Here is a 17,438-nt window from a genome sequence, read left to right on the forward strand (position 1 = left end):
AAGCAGTTTTTTACCATCCTTCTGAATCCGTTGCTTCGAAATACATTTTCTTAACTGTTTTTTTAAACCACTTTATTGACTTACAGTGCATATACTGTACAATTCACCAATAAAAATTCGGTGGTTTTTAGTTCAGTATATCCACAGAGTTGGGCACCTGTTACCACAATCAAGTTTAGAATGTTTTCATCAACCCAGCAAGACACTCTATTCCTTTAACAGGCATAGGCACATCTCATTCCCCTCAAGCCTCGCAGGCTTAGGCGGCTCCATTAATCTACTTTCCTAGCTTTGCCCCTTCTGTATGAATGGAATCGTGCAGTAAATACATGGTATTTTGTGACCAGCTGCTTCTTTAATCTACTGTTTTCAAGTGTTGTTCATGTCATAGTACTGCTTCATTCCTTTTTTGTTTGTTTAAAGATTATATATATTTCTTAGAGAGAGAGAGAAAGCATGAGCAGGGGGTGGGGCGGAGGAAGAGGGAGAAGCAGACTCCCCTATGAGCAGGGATCCTGATGCCATGTGAGGTAGATCCTAGGACCCTGGGATCATGACCTGAGCCAAAGGCAGATGCTTAACCTACTGAGCCACTGGCACCCTTGCTTCATTGCTGGTTATGACTGAACGACACTCCATTGTATGCCTATAGGACGTTCTGTTATCCCGTTGTCAGCTGACGGACCTTGGGGTTGTTTCCACTTTGGGGCTGTTATGAAGAGTGCTACCACACGCATCCACGTCCAAGTGTTTGCATGCACATATTTATCTTGGTATGCTTAACTAATCTTTTGCATGTTTTTCATTCTCGGATTTCAAAGCACTGTTCTATACATTATTTTTTATTATAAAGGAACATGTGTAAAATTAAGTCAGTTATCTTCTGGTCTTCCCACACCACCCTCTCGTCACCTTTCTCATCCAGCCTGGAAGCTTAAAACATGCTGCTTCTAACCCCCCAAGACATGTTGAGTTTTTTACCAAATTCAGATCACCTTCCTTTATATGTCTTTGCGTCCTTTCCCATCTGCTTTCTCCCTCTGAGTTAGGTCCTTGTGATCTCTCTGATTCATTCTCTGACCTCCCCATTGGCCTCCCTGGCTCTGTCTTCATCCCCTCTGAGTGACTCAGGAAACCTCTGCCATAATCAATCTTTCTAAAACACTGCTTCTGTTTGCTGTCCGTTGGAGTCAGGCAGACCAACTCTGCCACTCACTGAGCAGAGCTTCCTTGATTAAGTTTCTTTACTTCTCATCTGTAAAAGACAGTCAGTCAGACTATCTCCCAACATTTTAGTAAAGATTAAATGATTGTCTTGAGCTTTTGTCTCCCAAAGTAACATGAGATAAACTTCTTTATTTCAAGATCCCACGTTTGTATCTCATGTCTCCCACAGAAGCAAGGATCATTATGGTAGTTTGTTATATATATATACATACATACACAAACACACATATACATATATATTTATAGATATTATAAATTTATATTTTATATATTTGTATTAAAATGTGTAACTGAAATATATGTATATTATATAGTAAGACCATATATTATATAAATATTATATAATATTTATATAATATTTATATTTAATATATATTTGGGGGGAAGGGTTATCTCCCAGCATCTAATGCAGTCTTGTGTGCTTAGTGGGTGATCACTCAATTAGTGTTTACGAAGCAAATCAGTTAATTGATTTTCTGCTTAATCTGGTTATTTGAATAGGTGGTAATTGTAAAGTGATAAGTTAACATTTTTAATTTAACAGATAACCGCTCTCTCTATACCTGAACACAGGAGCAAGCGTAAAATAGTAAGCAATATATTTCCAAAGGTCATGTTATGGACATGGAAAATCCCTCTGCCAGCTTTGCGCAGTGGCAGTATAGTAGCCAATGAGGTTTATCTGAGGCACGATTATTACTAATTGAAAATTCCTCTGCTAATCAAGAAAGATAGCAGCTACAGCACAACTGCAGGTCAAATGCAGGTTACTGAGGTGTTCTATAGGGTGATCCATGACTTCCTCGTCTTTTCAGTACAGTGAAAGTGCTGTAACTGAACGAAACCTTTCATCTTCCCTTCTGCATGAATCATTTCCTTCCTATAACAGACATATCAGCATACACGTCTCATCTGCTAGAAAACATACCCTACTTCTAAATGTTTTCCACTGTTTATTGAGCTTATGAATGATAGTTATATGTTCTTTTAGTTTTTTTAAAAAGGCATGTGATCTGAAACTTGGTGTTCTTTGTCATTTGACCCAAGAAAAATCACTTCACGCTTAAAAAAGATGCGGTGAGTGTTGCTAAAACTACATACAGAGGAAGAAATGATCTTGCCAATTCCAAGTCAATCAAACCTTATTTGAAAACCTGACATTCATTCTTTTTTTTTTTTTTAAGATTTTATTTATTTATTTGTCAGAGAGAGATCACAAGTAGACGGAGAGGCGGGCAGAGAGAGAGAGAGAGAGGGAAGCAGGCTCCCTGCTGAGCAGAGAGCCCGATGCGGGACTCGATCCCAGGACCCTGAGACCATGACCTGAGCCAAAGGCAGTGGCCTAACCCACTGAGCCACCCAGGCGCCCACATTCATTCTTTGTTTTCCTGATGGTAAAGGTATAAGAGTTGGAACAGGTGTAGAGAATAGTGACCCCAGAGGAGTAATTACTAGCCTTTACTATGATTTGGGCTTCCTCTGTGTGGTGACAAGTGTCCCTTTCCTTTCTTGTTCACTATGTGAAACACTTTGTTGTCATTTGTGTATAGCAGTGGCCAGGAACAAGAGAGATGTCTACCATGTATGAGTGTGAGAAAGTATTTGTGTGTTTAGTTGCCACTTACTGTAGGTCTCCTATAACCTGGACATTTTACAGATAAAGCAAATAAGCTTCAAAGAGGCTAAGTGACTTTCCTAAGGTCATTCAGAGAGAAATGACTGAGTAGCGATTCACACCCAGGACAGTTCATCACCAAAGCCTATGTCCTTTCCCCGGTTGACAAATACCTGGAAAAATCAACATGTGGGGGGGGATGGGAGTGGTGTGCATTAAGGGCTGAAATTCAAAAAAAGCTTTGGGAAAAATCCTTGCTACAGAAAACCCCAGGAACCATTTTGTTGTGGCATGCAGCACCTATGGTCATATGAGAAGAAAATTTACTTTGCTCTGGTTTGAAGTGAATGCAATTAGTCATTGTATTTTGCAATAATCCCCTTTTAGTTAAAAAAAAATGCTTATATTTATAAATTAAAATTTATTGTTTGTAGAAAGTTTATCTTATCAGCATTAACTATTATCAAGCATAATAGTGAAGAAAGGTATTTGAAGAAAATACTTGGAAATAACTTAAAATTCTCTTTCATAAAAACATAACAATGTTCAGTTTCAGATATTTTCCCCCCAATATTATTTATCTTGTCAAATAAATTGACTCCAAAGAGTAGAATGGCCAAGTCTTCCAGTAGGGTCCAGTTTTGTTTATGTGGGAATTTGAAATAGAAAAGAAGTTGAGGGCCATGAGAGATGGGAGGAGGTTTATGCAAAAGAAGCTCATCATCCCAAGAAGTGAGTGTGGAGAAAATCAGAGGAAAAAGGAGGATCATAGCTGAGGTGAAGAGAAAGGAAATGTATAAAATTAGAAATGGATCCGTGAAATGTAGATTGAACAAAAGACTTTTACCGATAATGTTTGTGCACCGTTACCCAAACATTTGGTTAAATTACTGAAAGAAGTCATCTGAAGTAATTAATTAATTATAGTTTTTGATATAGTAAAATACATAAAAGTTACTGTCCTTCAGTAATGCCGTGTATAATAAAGGGATTTTTTAGTCTATTAATCCAATAAAATAATTGCACAGTTTTTATTTGGGGATGTTCTTGGTAGGTATAATCTTTCCCATTTTGCTAGTTAACCTCCCCCCCAAAATTTATATATAAAAAAGAAGTGTTTTTTAAAAAATATAAAACCAGGCTTCAGATTTACTGCTTTCAGTAGAATATCTCTTTTGTTAATTTTATTTTTAAGTAATTAGTTTAAAAGAATTAGTAAGTATGTCACCTGGGACAGGAGGCTTCTAGGATAGCTTAGTGGTTCCTCTCCCTGCAGTGACTGAAAAATGTATGACTTTTTCATTTTATGAGCCTCTGTCTCATGATATAGAGTAAAATATTCCCTCATATCTTCAGTCATCGTGAAGGGCCCATATAAATATGCCCTGAGATTTCCAGGAAAGGTAGGTGTTTAGGCAGTAGGAAGAAACAGAGTTCAGAGTTATTTGGGACCTCCTCACATGGTCTCTGTCTGGCCATCTCTAGTTCAGCTGTCTTTCATTCTTTCTGTGTCTTGCTCTCCCCCATGTTGGTCCTTCAGCCTTCTATTTCCTTCCAGCTCAGCCTTATGTCATGGTAATAAAGAACCAGCCAAGTTTGACTCATGTATGTGTGTGTTTTAGCTGAATCATTCCTACAATTATAAAATTATTCAAGGCAGTAAAATTAAACTCTCCCTTGCCACTAAATCAAAGAACATAGTCAAAGATGTCCATCATTGTCCACCTAAAATATGCCATAAATTACATGAGTTGAAGAGTATTTAACTCCGCTTATCTGAAGAAGGAAGAAATAGCAAAGTAACCTTAGTAAAAATACAGTCCTCAGTACCTAATGCATCTAGGTCACAGACCTGATACAGCCAAGACTTTTGACCACGGAGCCTTATTTAAAGACAAATTGTATCATAGAATTGAGACAATCTTATTCTTACATTTTGGGATTCCACTATAGCACCCCAAAGAGGTAATCATGATGAAAGCTTTCATCTTTCCTCTAAATCCATTGTCAATTCTGCATGTGTCTAATGAACATAGCATCTTCTATCACATACAAACTTAAACTTTCTCAGCCCCAAACTGAATGGATGGTCCTAAGAATTTGATCACATTCATGACCATCTTTTGGTCAACTAAGAGTACCAGTTCCAGGTAGACTTGCCCTCCACCTTCATGTGGCTCATTGCCATTACCTTGTGACTGTGTCTTTGCACCCAACTGTTTTAGAGGAGTTAACTGCATACGGTCAGGATGTAGTGGTTCTATATAACTCAAGCCAATCCATATCCATCATCAAGCCCAATTAATAGACCTCACAGTCCCATGTCAGGTCTTCCTATGTGGCAAAAGTCATTCTGAGCCATACAGTGAATTGTTGCTTTGGAGTTTCTAGTATTCCCCACAGAAGGTCACAGAGAAGTGGTTAGGATTCAGACCTTTCTGCTTGCACTCATGAAAGCAGGCCAAACTCATGAGCCAGTTCTAACTCAAGGATGTAAACGCACATTTCATTGTGTGTGGCCAGGTCCAGCCAAGAGAGACAAGACTTCAGGCTTTGTAAGTATGGTGGACTACATGATCTGAAAGCCCTCTGCTAAAACATAGCAAATGTAAGATAAAATATAGCAAGCATTTGCTTCAGTTCATAGTGGAGCTAGCAAAAATGTTACAATATTGCCAAGGGAGAAAAACAAAAAGGGAGCCACAAAGCAAACCAGTGAGAGCATGAGCCCCACCAGAGCTGAGCTTCAGGCTGGGGTCCCAGAACCCACCTCAGGAAAGAGGAGGGCTAGTGCTTCTGCCTGGAAACAAATCCACTCAAGGTAGCCTGCCTTGTTTGTGTCCCAATAGCCATGGCCAGTTTCTTTTAAGGGGCTCCATGATCCTGTGGGTACCAGCCTTCTTCACGCAAGGTGAGGGGCTTGCTATGTTTACAAAGCTGCCTCATCAGCTCCTCCGATTAAAGGCGTGTCCTCGGTTCCCTCTGTGCCTGCTGACCCAGCGTGCCCATCCGTCAAGCCATCCAAGATACGTGTGATACATGCGACACAAAGAGGGGTCGTTTGTGTTTGTCCAAACCTCAGAATGCTGGTTATACGTAGTTTTGTAATTTTATACCTTAATACTAAGGAAACAGGAGTGTGAAAAGAAAGGACACTGTTGTTTCTGTGCAAGCCAAGTTCTGTGCTTTGGAAAGGAAAAGAAAAATGGTGTTATCCATTAAGATGGGAGAAAAACAGTTGTAAAACAGTTGCACTGGGGGAAGAATGTAAAAATCTAGAAGGGCCTAACACTGTGTGTCGACTATACCAGAATTAAAATCAAAAACCTAATTAAGGGGCATCTAGCTGACTCAGTCAGTTGAGTATGCAACTCTTGATCTCAGGGCTGTAAACTCGAGCCCTGTGTTGGGTATAGAAATTCCTTAAAAATAAAATCTTCAAAAAAACCCAAAACTTAAATTTAAAAAATTTAGAAAGGCCATAATACAGAAAGTATAAGGAAAGAATAGAGAACTTCCATCAGTCTGGTGACTTGCTTTGTTCCTTGTTAGAGCAGGGGAAGAATTTAAAGACACTTGGACATTGGCAAAGCACAGAAGTACAGAAGTACAAGTACAGAAGCCCACAGGCACCTGTTTGCGAGACGCCGGGTTCTCTATAAAGTGCTCTTCACACTGTCTCTGCACTGTTTCACCCCAGAGGCTCAGCTGTAGGGGCTGTCTGTGAGTGTGGAGAACACTAGTAACCAAAAGAAACGTATTACTATGATGAAGCAGATAGGCTTTGGGGCAAGGCGGACCTGGTTTGAATTTTAAGTCTGCATTTTATTTGTCCTTCACTAAGTCATGAAACACTTCCAATCCTATATGCTCATCAGAAAATAGGGGTGATAATAATACTACCTTCCCCCTGAAATTTTTGTGAGAATTAAATGAGATAATGTTTGGGAAGCACATGGCATCACGTCAGGTTCAACATTAGTGTTCTAGAAATAACAGCTGTTAAGATTCCATTGTTTGGCTTTTCTAAAATTGATATATAATATTTATACTTATAATTGATACATAACATTTTAAAAACATGGTTTCTGGTCATAGGCTACAGACATTTTTTAAAGCACATTATTGTTGAAAAATATCGGTCAGTCATTGAGCAGGGGATTAGGAAACATTTCCACATGTGCCATAGGAATATATTAAATAAAATATTTATTAACCAAGCACTAGGCCAAAAATTAGGGCAAAGCACTAGGTAAAGCACAAGGCCAAAGGCTAAGGGCAATTAGAGAAAGAGAAATTCTTGCCCTCCATGGGTATTGATCCACTTGGGAAAATGCCAAAAACATCACCAAGTGAGCTCATTTAATTACCAGTTAAATGTTCAATGTAGACACTGAGGGCTGTGTGTTCATGGTCGCTTCTGCAGCCCGGAGTGATGGCTAGGTTCCGTAATGCTGTGAGAAAGGAAGGTGACAAAATTAGAAAAATGGGTCCTGATGTCATGTCACACTGCAGGATCAGGACCCCTAGAGAGAGAGGTTCGCCCTGAGGAAGTCCTGCGATAGCAGAGAGGTGAGGAAAGGGTGCTCAGAGAAGAAGTTTCCAAGTATCCAAGAAGTTTCCAAGGTTCCAAGAAGCCCACGTTACCCCACGCTCCAGACCAGAACAGTGATGTGTTCTACACTATCGGAAAGTTGGGTAGGGCTTTGAAACCGAGGCCTGTATCTCCCCAACGGCACTGCCGTTGCAGTGAGTGTGAATAGAATGCCCACCATGGTGATAAAACCGGGGAGTCAGGGACCCGCAAATACTGATGAGAGATCCTTACTGTGAAGTGAAATGCAAGAAAAACCTTCACTGTCCAAAGGAGAGGTGTCTCGCTTCTTTACACCTTCCTCACCCTTGAAGAATGTTTTTGCTTCCTGTGACCAGTGGTATCATAACCAATATGACTGAATGGTAACTTGAGAAAATTCCCTGTTTAATATGTATCTTTATTCTTGTAGGCCTCTTTTTCGGGGAAGTTCGGATGTCGATCAGCTTGGAAAAATCTTGGAGTAAGTAGTAACTGTAAATTTACATCAACATCCGGAGCCTTAAAGTAATCACAGTGCCTTTCGTCTGACATTCATAATAAACGTTTATCTCTTGTCTTTCCTTCCCCACACTGCCCCCTCAGTTGGTCTTACTATTTGTGTGGTGAGTGGGGACATGGCAGACATGCTGTTTTACATAGAAGCTCTGGAAGGTTCTGTTTTGCTCCTGTCAATCTTTTCCAGGATCCTCCTTCTCCACTTGACTGAGCTCCATTTCTTGAGTTCAGATGTATTGTCTGCTTGGGGCCATTGCACGTGCATCCACCATCTGAGGTGAGGTGCTTGGTTGCCTGGTAACCCGTCCTTGCCCTCTGGGCTTCCTGTCCCCATTGAGTATCCCCATTGAGTCATCTAGATTGGTTTTGCATTGTTTTGTTTCGGTTGGTTGGTAAGCTCCGCAAGCCATTTTTCTTTGGAGCACCGACACAGAAAATGAGACTTCCAGGTTCTAATCGTATGTTTGTGGCTAAATTCTGTGCAATCTTGAGAAAGTCATTTAAAATGCTGTGTAAAGTGTATACACAATGCCTGGTACATAGTGAATGCTTTTAAAACGGTAGCTGTGGTTATAATTCATCATTAATTGTTTAACCTTTTTGTTCGTTAACTTCTTCACCTGAATAATGAAACTTTGGATGTAAATTCTAAGATCCTTTCTTGCACTCAAATTCTTTGGATCTAATTGTTACTTGGCTCAATGATTTGCAGAGTTCTATTCATGTCTACATGTTTGTGCCTGTGGGAGTATGGATGCTTTCATGTTTCTAGAATGTTAAGAAGGGGCTTTTCCTCTCAGAAAGCATGAAGTATGTGCACTTCCCAAGCCCCATCAGAATCAGGGTGAAGTAAGAAAAAAAAAGTGGGAGTTCCAGAGCCAGAAGTAGCCCCGATCATTGGTCTGTAACATTTTTGTAGGAATTTCAGTGATCTTTATGAAATTTTCAGTCCATAAAACTGGTGAAAAATACCCGTAAAGAAACTAATTATAAATGCTATCCCCCGGAGCATGACTGCTTAAAACAGTTAGAATAAACCTGGAACCTCAATTTGTTCTTCTAGTGACTGGAAAGCTCCACTAGACTTCTGATGATGCCAGTCCACTGCTGATTCACACCCCATGGCTTTAAGGCCTGAAACATATTTGTTGGTGTTACTGTGTGGGGGCTTCCCTGGCCCAGGGCTGCTGCCAAGACTCCTGCGCCTCCCCCTCCTCCTCCTCCGGGTTACCTTCCTCCCGTTCCTCCCCCTCCTCCTCCTGCCACTTCATAAGATGGACAGATTCAGGACAAAACTCATGTTCTCTCTTCTTCTGGATGTCAGCTTCTGTGCTCATAAAGTGATGAACCCCCCTCTAGTCTTCCCCATCACTGTTGAATGTAGCTTGTGTGCAGTGTGAACTTGAAGCAGGAACCGGGAAAGTCAGACACACCAGTGACTCTGTTAAAAGGAAAAGTGATCTTGACGGCACCCAGCTTGCCAGACCTTAAACCCATCACCGCCTTTCCCTTATGGACATCACCTGGGCGTTCTGTCCACCTCTAGCCCTGGGCTCTGTGGACTTGTTAGCCTTGTTAGTGCCCCTTCATATTTGAAGCCAGGGAGATGGACCCGAAAGAACCTCTGACAAACATGTTTGACCTTGCGCCCAAGGGAAAGCCAGTCCCCGCTGCGGCAAAGGCCTGAGACCCTAGGTTGCCAGCAAATAAGAAGCTGTGAAGTTCTGTAGGCCTTATGCCTTCAGCATTTCCTTCTTGGTTTCTGGCACTGTTTGCTGAGATTATGTTCTGTTTACTCTGCATTTGTTACTTTGGCATAAAGAAAAGGGACAATGCTGCACCCTAGTGTCATTTCTAAAGGACTTGAAAAATGATTTCTGTCCCTTCTGCCATTTATAGATTTTGTGCTGTCAGTCTTTATAGTACAAATGTCAACTTTTAAGGCTTATATTCAGCTGTCCAAATACTGAAATTTGATGCAAGCACTTTTTAATGGACCTATCAGAGACTCAGAACATTCGTATATGGGCCATTAGAGTTCATACTCTGTATTAAAGAGATTTTTTTTTTTTTTTTTTTAGGAAAGCCACATTCACATTCTCTTACAGGGAGAACTGTTTCTGCATTTAGAAAGATTTATACTTCAAAGAACAGCAAGTACTTTGAAAGTGAAACTGAATGCTGTTAGCTCGTGACATTTTAGAGCATTCTTCAGAGCAGAGTCATAGTTAAATGGAAACAAAATATTGGCTTTGGAATAAGGAGAGCTGGGTTCCCTCCCATTCCTGATCTGTAGCTGAACTTTCACTGTGTGATTGATAAATTTCACTCATCCCTTCGTTTCCACATCTATAAAAAGGAAGTAATAATGACCTTTGTGTCTCAGGAGGTCATTATAGGATCAGAGGAGGCAACAGATTTAGAAATACTTTTGAAAGTTATTATATAGCTAGCTAGCTGGACATGTAACCGCACATACATGTACACACAGAGGCACTCTGCTTTGCTCTTGGCCTACAGCTGCTCATACTACCCGGTTTATTTCAATATATTTGAAAAGATTTTAAATTATTACTAAGAATTTTTATAATTGATTTCTAGATGATTGGCGATGATATGCAAAAAATATATAAAAATAGCTGAAAGGCTAAAAATGAAGCAAATAAAGTTCTTTCATAAGCAATCTCTTCTTCCTCTACCTATCCCATTCTTTCCAAGCATATATATATATATATATATTTATGTCCTTTCATAATTAATAGTGGTATCTTTTTCCTTTCTATTCTTACTCTAGATCTTGCTATTAAGCAAATTTGTGTATTGCCCAAGTTGTCATTTCCCTTCACTTGTTCTGGTAGCTGTGTCCATGAGTCTGTCTTTATTTGCTTCAACACTGTAGCTCTCCCAGCATGTCCAACAGAGGTAGGATTACAGTGTCTTTTCCCGGGCACCTAGTGACAGGTGCAATTACAATACAGGTGTCTGCTCTTCCCAGGTGAGGTCTGTGACCTGGGCTGTGTTGAGGGAAGGCAGGGGGAAAGAGAGCCTTACAGAGAGCCTGTGATGTTCACAGCCACAACTTCCTGAAACCTGGAAATCCATTCGGGAGAACCTATCTTCTCGACCTTTGTCCCAGTGAGTGCAGGCCAAGGAGAGGGCTCTGATGCAGGCCAGCACCATTTCTAACTGTAGTTAAAATAATTTGGTCAGGGGCATCTGGCTGGCTCAGTTGGTAGAGCATGCAACTCTTGATCTCAGGGTTGTAAATTCGAGCCCCACATTGGGAGATTACTTAAAAATAAGAGCTTAAAAAAAAGTGTGGTCAATTTGAATAGCCATATATTCTGTCCACTACACTATAACTTCTCAGTTTGGAGTTAGAGTCTATAAGTGAGATACCTAAGTTCTTATACTCCCTGATTTCCCTTGTTCAAACCTAATTACTATCTATACATAGACTTTTTTTTTAAGATTTTATTTATTTATTTGAGAGAGAGTAAAGTCAGAGAGATCACAGAGGGAGAGGGAGAAGCGGACTTGCCAATGAGGAGGGAGCTCGATTCAGGGCTGGATCCCAGGACCCTGAGATCATGACCTGAGCCAAAGGCAGACGCTCAACCAAGTGACTTACCCAGGCACCCCTATATACATACACTTTAAATAATATCTCCATGGTGCAGGGGCACATGGGTGGCTCAGTCCGTTGAGCATCCCACTCTTGGTTTCCGGTGGGTCGTGATCTTGGAGTGGTGGATGTGGCCCCCTTTGTCCCCCATCAGGCTCTGTGCTAAACATGGACTCTGCTTGTCACCGCCCCCCAATTCACGTGAGCTATCTCTTTCAAATAAGTAAATAAAATCTTCTTTTTAAAAAATCTCCATAGTGTATAAGTTGTATAAAGCCACTGACCTAATAACATTTCTGAAGAACCTCAAGTCACATGTCAATAGGACTCAATAGTTTGTATTTTTAGAGTGGTAGTGATACATTGCCTGTGCATTTTAGATTAATAACATTATTTGCCTCTTACAATAATAATAATGGGTGGGGCATCTGGATGCCTCATTTGGTTGGGCATCTGCCTTCATCTCAGGTTATGATCTTGGAGTCCTGGGATCCGGCCCCATGTCGGGCTCCTTGCTCATTGGGGGATTCTGCTTCTCCTTCTTCCACTGCCCCTCCCCTCTCTCGTGCTCGCTCTCTCTGTCTCAAATCAGTAAAATCTTTAAAATAATAATGGGTAATGTATTGATATTGACAAGTACTGTGTGTCAGGCACTGTGCTATGCATTTCATATAAATTATCACTGTAAATTATTACTGTTAATAAATAAGGAAGGCTATGAGGCTCACAGAAGTTAAGTAATTTGTCCTTACCTGCCAATTAGTGAAACCCAGAATTTGAACCTAATTCTGCCTTTTCCAAAACCTATGATTTTTTTTTAATTTATTTTTCGTATTTAAATATAGTTGACATACAATGCCTGTACTGTTTCTGTATCACTTGATCCTCTCTCCATGTTTCTGACCCCAGAATAATTTTCGGGGGAAACATAAATGATATTGCCTTTATTTATTGCTTGCTCACTTTGGAATACCATAAAATAGTTTTGTAGGGGCGCCTGGGTGGCTCAGTCAGTTAATCATCCGGCTCTTGACTTTGGCTCAGGTCATGATCTCAAGGTTGCGAAACCAAGCCCTGTGTCAGGCTGTGCTCAGCCTAGAGTCTGCTTGTCTCTCTCCCTCTGTTCCTCCCCCCACTTGCTCGCTTGCTCTCTAAAATAAATAAATAAAATCTTTTAAAACACAAAAATTACTTATTTTTAATATAAAATATATATAAACTAAATTAATTTGATTTGAAATTAAATGATAAAATGGTGTTTGCCTAGCACAGGATTAACATACCTTTTTAGCCTCTTTTTGGTCTGATTCTGATGTATGTAATTACTGTTTGGGGAATTATTCTTTAGCCCAAAGTGCAACCAAATTTATTTGTTAATGAGTCATGCTCGATGAGCATCATAAAAGCATGTCAATATGATCAGAATACAAAAAGCAGTCTTGGGCATAAAGGAAAATAATGCCTGTGTGGGCCTCCTACTCTGTCAGTATGTCAGGACTTACTGGTAATAATACTGTTTCCTCTTTCCACATCCCCTCATACATTTACTATGTGCCACCAGAGGATTCTCTTACCGCTTCCCGGTGAATTTTAACAATGCTCCTGTGAAACAGCCCTCTACTCTGTGATTTCTGTATCGCAGGAGGACAGAGATGACTGACTGGTCAGTAACATCAGTGAGGGGCCCCCAGTATGCTGTGTACCCCATGCCTGCCTCTCATACTTCACCATCATCTGGATTTCGATGGGGAAATAGCTTCAGCATGGCAGCTAATGATGCTAACGTTCACACCTGGTTCTTTTGTAGCGTAATTGGACTCCCAGGAGAAGAAGACTGGCCTAGAGATGTCGCCCTTCCCAGGCAGGCATTTCACGCAAAAGCTCCTCAGCCGATTGAGAAGTTTGTAACAGATATTGATGAACAAGGCAAAGACCTACTTCTGGTAAGTTCACCGGAGTCGGTCTATATGGTGCTGTTGAGGGACGTAACCTGTCCGCCAGGTGGTCCCCGGGGAGGTGGACGCAGCATTTGGCATCACATACCATAACCGCACAGAGCAAGAGGCCACAACCTCTCTTCAGCTTTCATTCCCACACCTGCGGGAGCTGGTGGCCTCTGACTCTGGAATACCTTCACTTCCTGCAGAAAGAGAAAGAGTCTGCACACGCTTTCAGTTGGTCGTCTTTCAATGTTCATTTGAACGCAGCCACAGAAGCCTCTCGATTGATCTAGACACACGCTTTCCATAGGCAGTGAAGGTGGCATGCAGGTAGAAAGTACCTCACCGAACATAAGGACTCGTGTTCTGTTTGAGACTCAGACTCGTAATACTTGGCCTTCCACATCCTTCCCTACACTCAGGGGACAGACCAAAGGTAGAGGAGTGGACCTGTTGAGCTACCCTTGGTGTTCAGAACCCAGTGAGTAATGAGTGTATCCATTCCCTACTACTGACAACCTTTGATATCTCACCAAGAAAGCGCTCCTGGACCTGGAGGCACCAGGGCTCCGTTCTGCCGAAGCAGTCTACATTTCCGACGCAGACCGACAAGTCTATAGGCTGTGGTAGAAATGTTCTTCTTTAGCTCTTCGTGGACACAGCCATTCATGGGTATGTTCGCAGAGCCATGGGGTCTCCCAGCGAAAGCCCTAATTCCATCTTCACCTGATGGCGGCTTGTTTTCCAGCTTACTCAGATTCCCTGCGCCGCCACGATACGGAGAAGGACGGCTTTATTCCCTAAGACACTCACTAAGGACTTTGACTCAGATCCCCTTGGAAATCAGTTATTATCATTAGAAAGGAGAATATAGTCTCCTGTACAGAGGCTCACTGTACCGACACACTTGCTGACTCACCCGTTCAGGAAAAATTTTCCCGGGTTTCAGATAACAGACAAGTACTTGCATTACCTTAGGAAAAGGGGGTTTGATGGAATGTTTCATGTGGCCTGGCAGTGGAAAGCCACCCGGAGTGTGAATGCTCTCTCAGTCCTGCTAAGAGCATCACTGGGTGTCTGCTTGTCTCTGCCCTGCAGGCCTTTTCTCCCCCTCGCTGCCTCTTTTCGGTAGTACTTTCTGCCCCCCTTAGCTGTGCCAGGCCCTTTGACTTCAGAACTTCAGCCAGCTCATGGATGCTTTGAGCTCTAACCTCCACTGCTCACATTTGTTCTGTTAGTATTTCCTATATCGGATTCCTAAAAGGAAGAATGTGGCTGACACACCTCACCTTTTTGCCAAGCCATGATAAGAGTTGCTGCCTAGAGCCGAGTCACCATTCCTGGTCCAGTCAGCTGTGCCAGGAAGGGACGATGTGTTTAAAAAACAAACAAACAAACAAAAAAACAGCCGCCATGGGCTTTCCTTTTCAGCAAGAACTTTGAATGGAATGCTCCTCTTAGAAGATTCTGGACACAGAATCACAATGATAGCCAATTTTAGTAGTGAAGCATCCCACTCCTTCAGCTACTGGGATACCCAGAGACGGCTCAGGGTATCTGTTAATTCCAACATCAGGAGGAATCACCTTAAAATGTAAAGATAGCAGACACTGCCCCAGGCTCATTCAGTGTCTCCCACTAGTGGTGACTTTCCAAGTCATACAACACACGCGTGCTCAACTAGAGAAGTAGTAGACAGAGAAGAAAAAGGCACAAAGAGACTACCAGAGACACAAAGCAGAGGGTGACAGTGTCAGCAGAGATTAGAAAAAACAAAGGAACAAGAAGCAGCCCCAGTGACATCAGGACTAGAAGAAACATAAGGATAAAACATAATAATTCACGGGCATTCCAGGAGAGGACAGCCCGGGACCTCAAAGCTTAGAACCCCTGAAAGATCTTACTGTTTCCTGCTAGAGGGACACAGGGGAGGACTATGGAGCAGAAGAAAGAGAGTCGTCCAGTACCAGAGAGGCAGCTGAAACCCCAGCCATATTTGTTGCCTCTTTTCAAAGTGATTTAATAAGGATGAAAGAGGGAAAGGTATTTCTGAAAGTTGTTTCATTTAAGAAACAGCATTTGAGTTTTAGCACTCTGAGAATTGTCCTTTATTTTATTTGAAAACAAGGCTGACACTCTAGTGTACGGATGGATGTCTACCTTGGTGTTTACAAATGTTCTCACACACGTAAGTAGTGCACAGTCATAAGACCATTCAGGGGGATGATTATTTTTAACATCCAAAACCTACCCATCTTTATAAGTTTTGTCCCCTTCATCGTGGTTAACTTGAGAGGCTGGGTACTTATTCCAAGTATGAAGTTCTTGCTAAAAAAAAGTTTCTGCTGTCGAACTGTTTTCAGAGCCTTGAGGCACATACTAGGAGACAAGGGTTTTCCTTGGATTAGTATGCTTTTGCTGCATAACATACAACCCAAAAATCTCCCTGGCATACAGCAGTAAGCATTTATTTCTTGCTCACGGGTCTGCAGATTGGCAGAGACCACTGTGCTGCGGCCTGTGAGTCAAGGACAAGTGTTCTCCGTGTGTCTCATTCTGAGCCCCAGAACAAGAGGCCCTTTGGGTCCCTGGGGCATGTTTTTCTCATAATAGAAGGTGGATGCTCCCAGAAGGGCAAGCAGAAACACATGATGGTCCCAATGGCCTAGGCTTGGAAGGCACCCTGCTGCTTCTGTCCACGTTCCATTGGCCAAAGTAAGTTACATGGCCAAGGCCAACTCTAATAGAAGAAAGAATATTTCTTCCGTGAAGGGAGGGGTGGGAAGGAGGAGGATACGTGTTGAAAAATGATCCAGTCCATCACAGTAGTCAATTCTTGACTAAATAGCAGTTCTGGAAGTTCATTTTATCAGTTATTTGGCAAGTAAATTGGATTTTCTTGGAGAAACAAGATTCTTACACAAGATTTTGAATTAATTCTCAAGTCATCTAATTTCTCTGTTGAGGTAGAACACTGATGGGACTTAGCCACCATGTCTATCAATGTTTCTGTAGGATTTAAGTATTAAGACTTCCAATTTGGGGCACCTGGGTGGCTCAGTCAGTTGAGCGTCCTGCCTTCGGCTCAGGTCATGATTCCAGGGTCCTGGGATGGAGCCCCAAAATGGGCTCACTACTTGGCAGGGAGTCTGCCTCTCCCTCTCCTTCTGCCCCTCCCAGACCATTGAGCGCAGGTGTGCGGGTGCGCGCTCTCTCTCTGTGTCTCTCCCTCCCTCTCAAATAAATAAATAAAATCGTTAAAAAAAGAAAGAGACTTCCAACTTGAGATTCTCACACACTCACATTAGGCTAAGGAGTTCTCCTCTCCACCCTCTTCCCAGCTCTAAGCCATCAGGATAGCTGTGGGGATGGGCTTCCTCCCTCACAGTCCTCTAGGACATGTCTCTCTATCTTGAACATGTTCCCACAACTTTTTTTTTCTTTGTCCCTCTGTCCTGGGGATTAAACTGGCTGCTTCCTTTTCTAATGTCACTACCTAATTTTCTCCTTCCTGGACTCTGGGGAAGAGAAAACTCAGCCTCAAGGATTTTGCCCCTGCTCTACTGTCATGAGGGAATCCAGCCCATGTAAAACTTCTCTTAGATGTTTATTGCTATTAGAAACAGTAGGACCATTCTAGCAATAAGCTCCTTCCTCTGCTTGCCCTTTGGCGCTTTTGTTTTCAAGAGACGTTGTGAGAAACCGCCATCCACGGACTGGTGGGGAGCCCAGCTTAATTAAGATTTCAGGAGACCCAAAAATTTGCCTGGAATTATATATAGAATTTTCCAGGTCAGTAGTGTTCAACAGAATGTTAGAGAGGGTCCTAATCTAGTCAGGACCTGACTGAGACTCTGAGCTCCTCGAGAGCAAAAACCCAGGTTAAATGGACAAGGTCAACGTAACCATGGTAATGTGAAGTCTTTAGATGACAGATAG

At 41.8% G+C, this 17,438-nt stretch overlaps 1 protein-coding gene across 4 annotated transcripts in view; it reads left to right on the plus strand.

Moving 5' to 3' along the window:
* The window catches only part of CDK6 (cyclin dependent kinase 6), a 244,070-nt gene that overhangs the window by 214,654 nt on the left and 11,978 nt on the right, over positions 1–17,438 (plus strand). For all 4 annotated transcript variants that reach the window (XM_082692623.1, XM_082692625.1, XM_082692622.1 and 1 more), the window contains exons 6-7: positions 7,849–7,899; positions 13,367–13,502. In XM_082692623.1, the coding sequence (XP_082548749.1) occupies positions 7,849–7,899; positions 13,367–13,502 (187 nt within the window). The remainder of the gene's footprint in view (positions 1–7,848; positions 7,900–13,366; positions 13,503–17,438) is intronic.

Source organism: Mustela nivalis (genome assembly GCF_964662115.1).
Source record: "Mustela nivalis genome assembly, chromosome: 12".
Taxonomy (NCBI): domain Eukaryota; kingdom Metazoa; phylum Chordata; class Mammalia; order Carnivora; family Mustelidae; genus Mustela; species Mustela nivalis.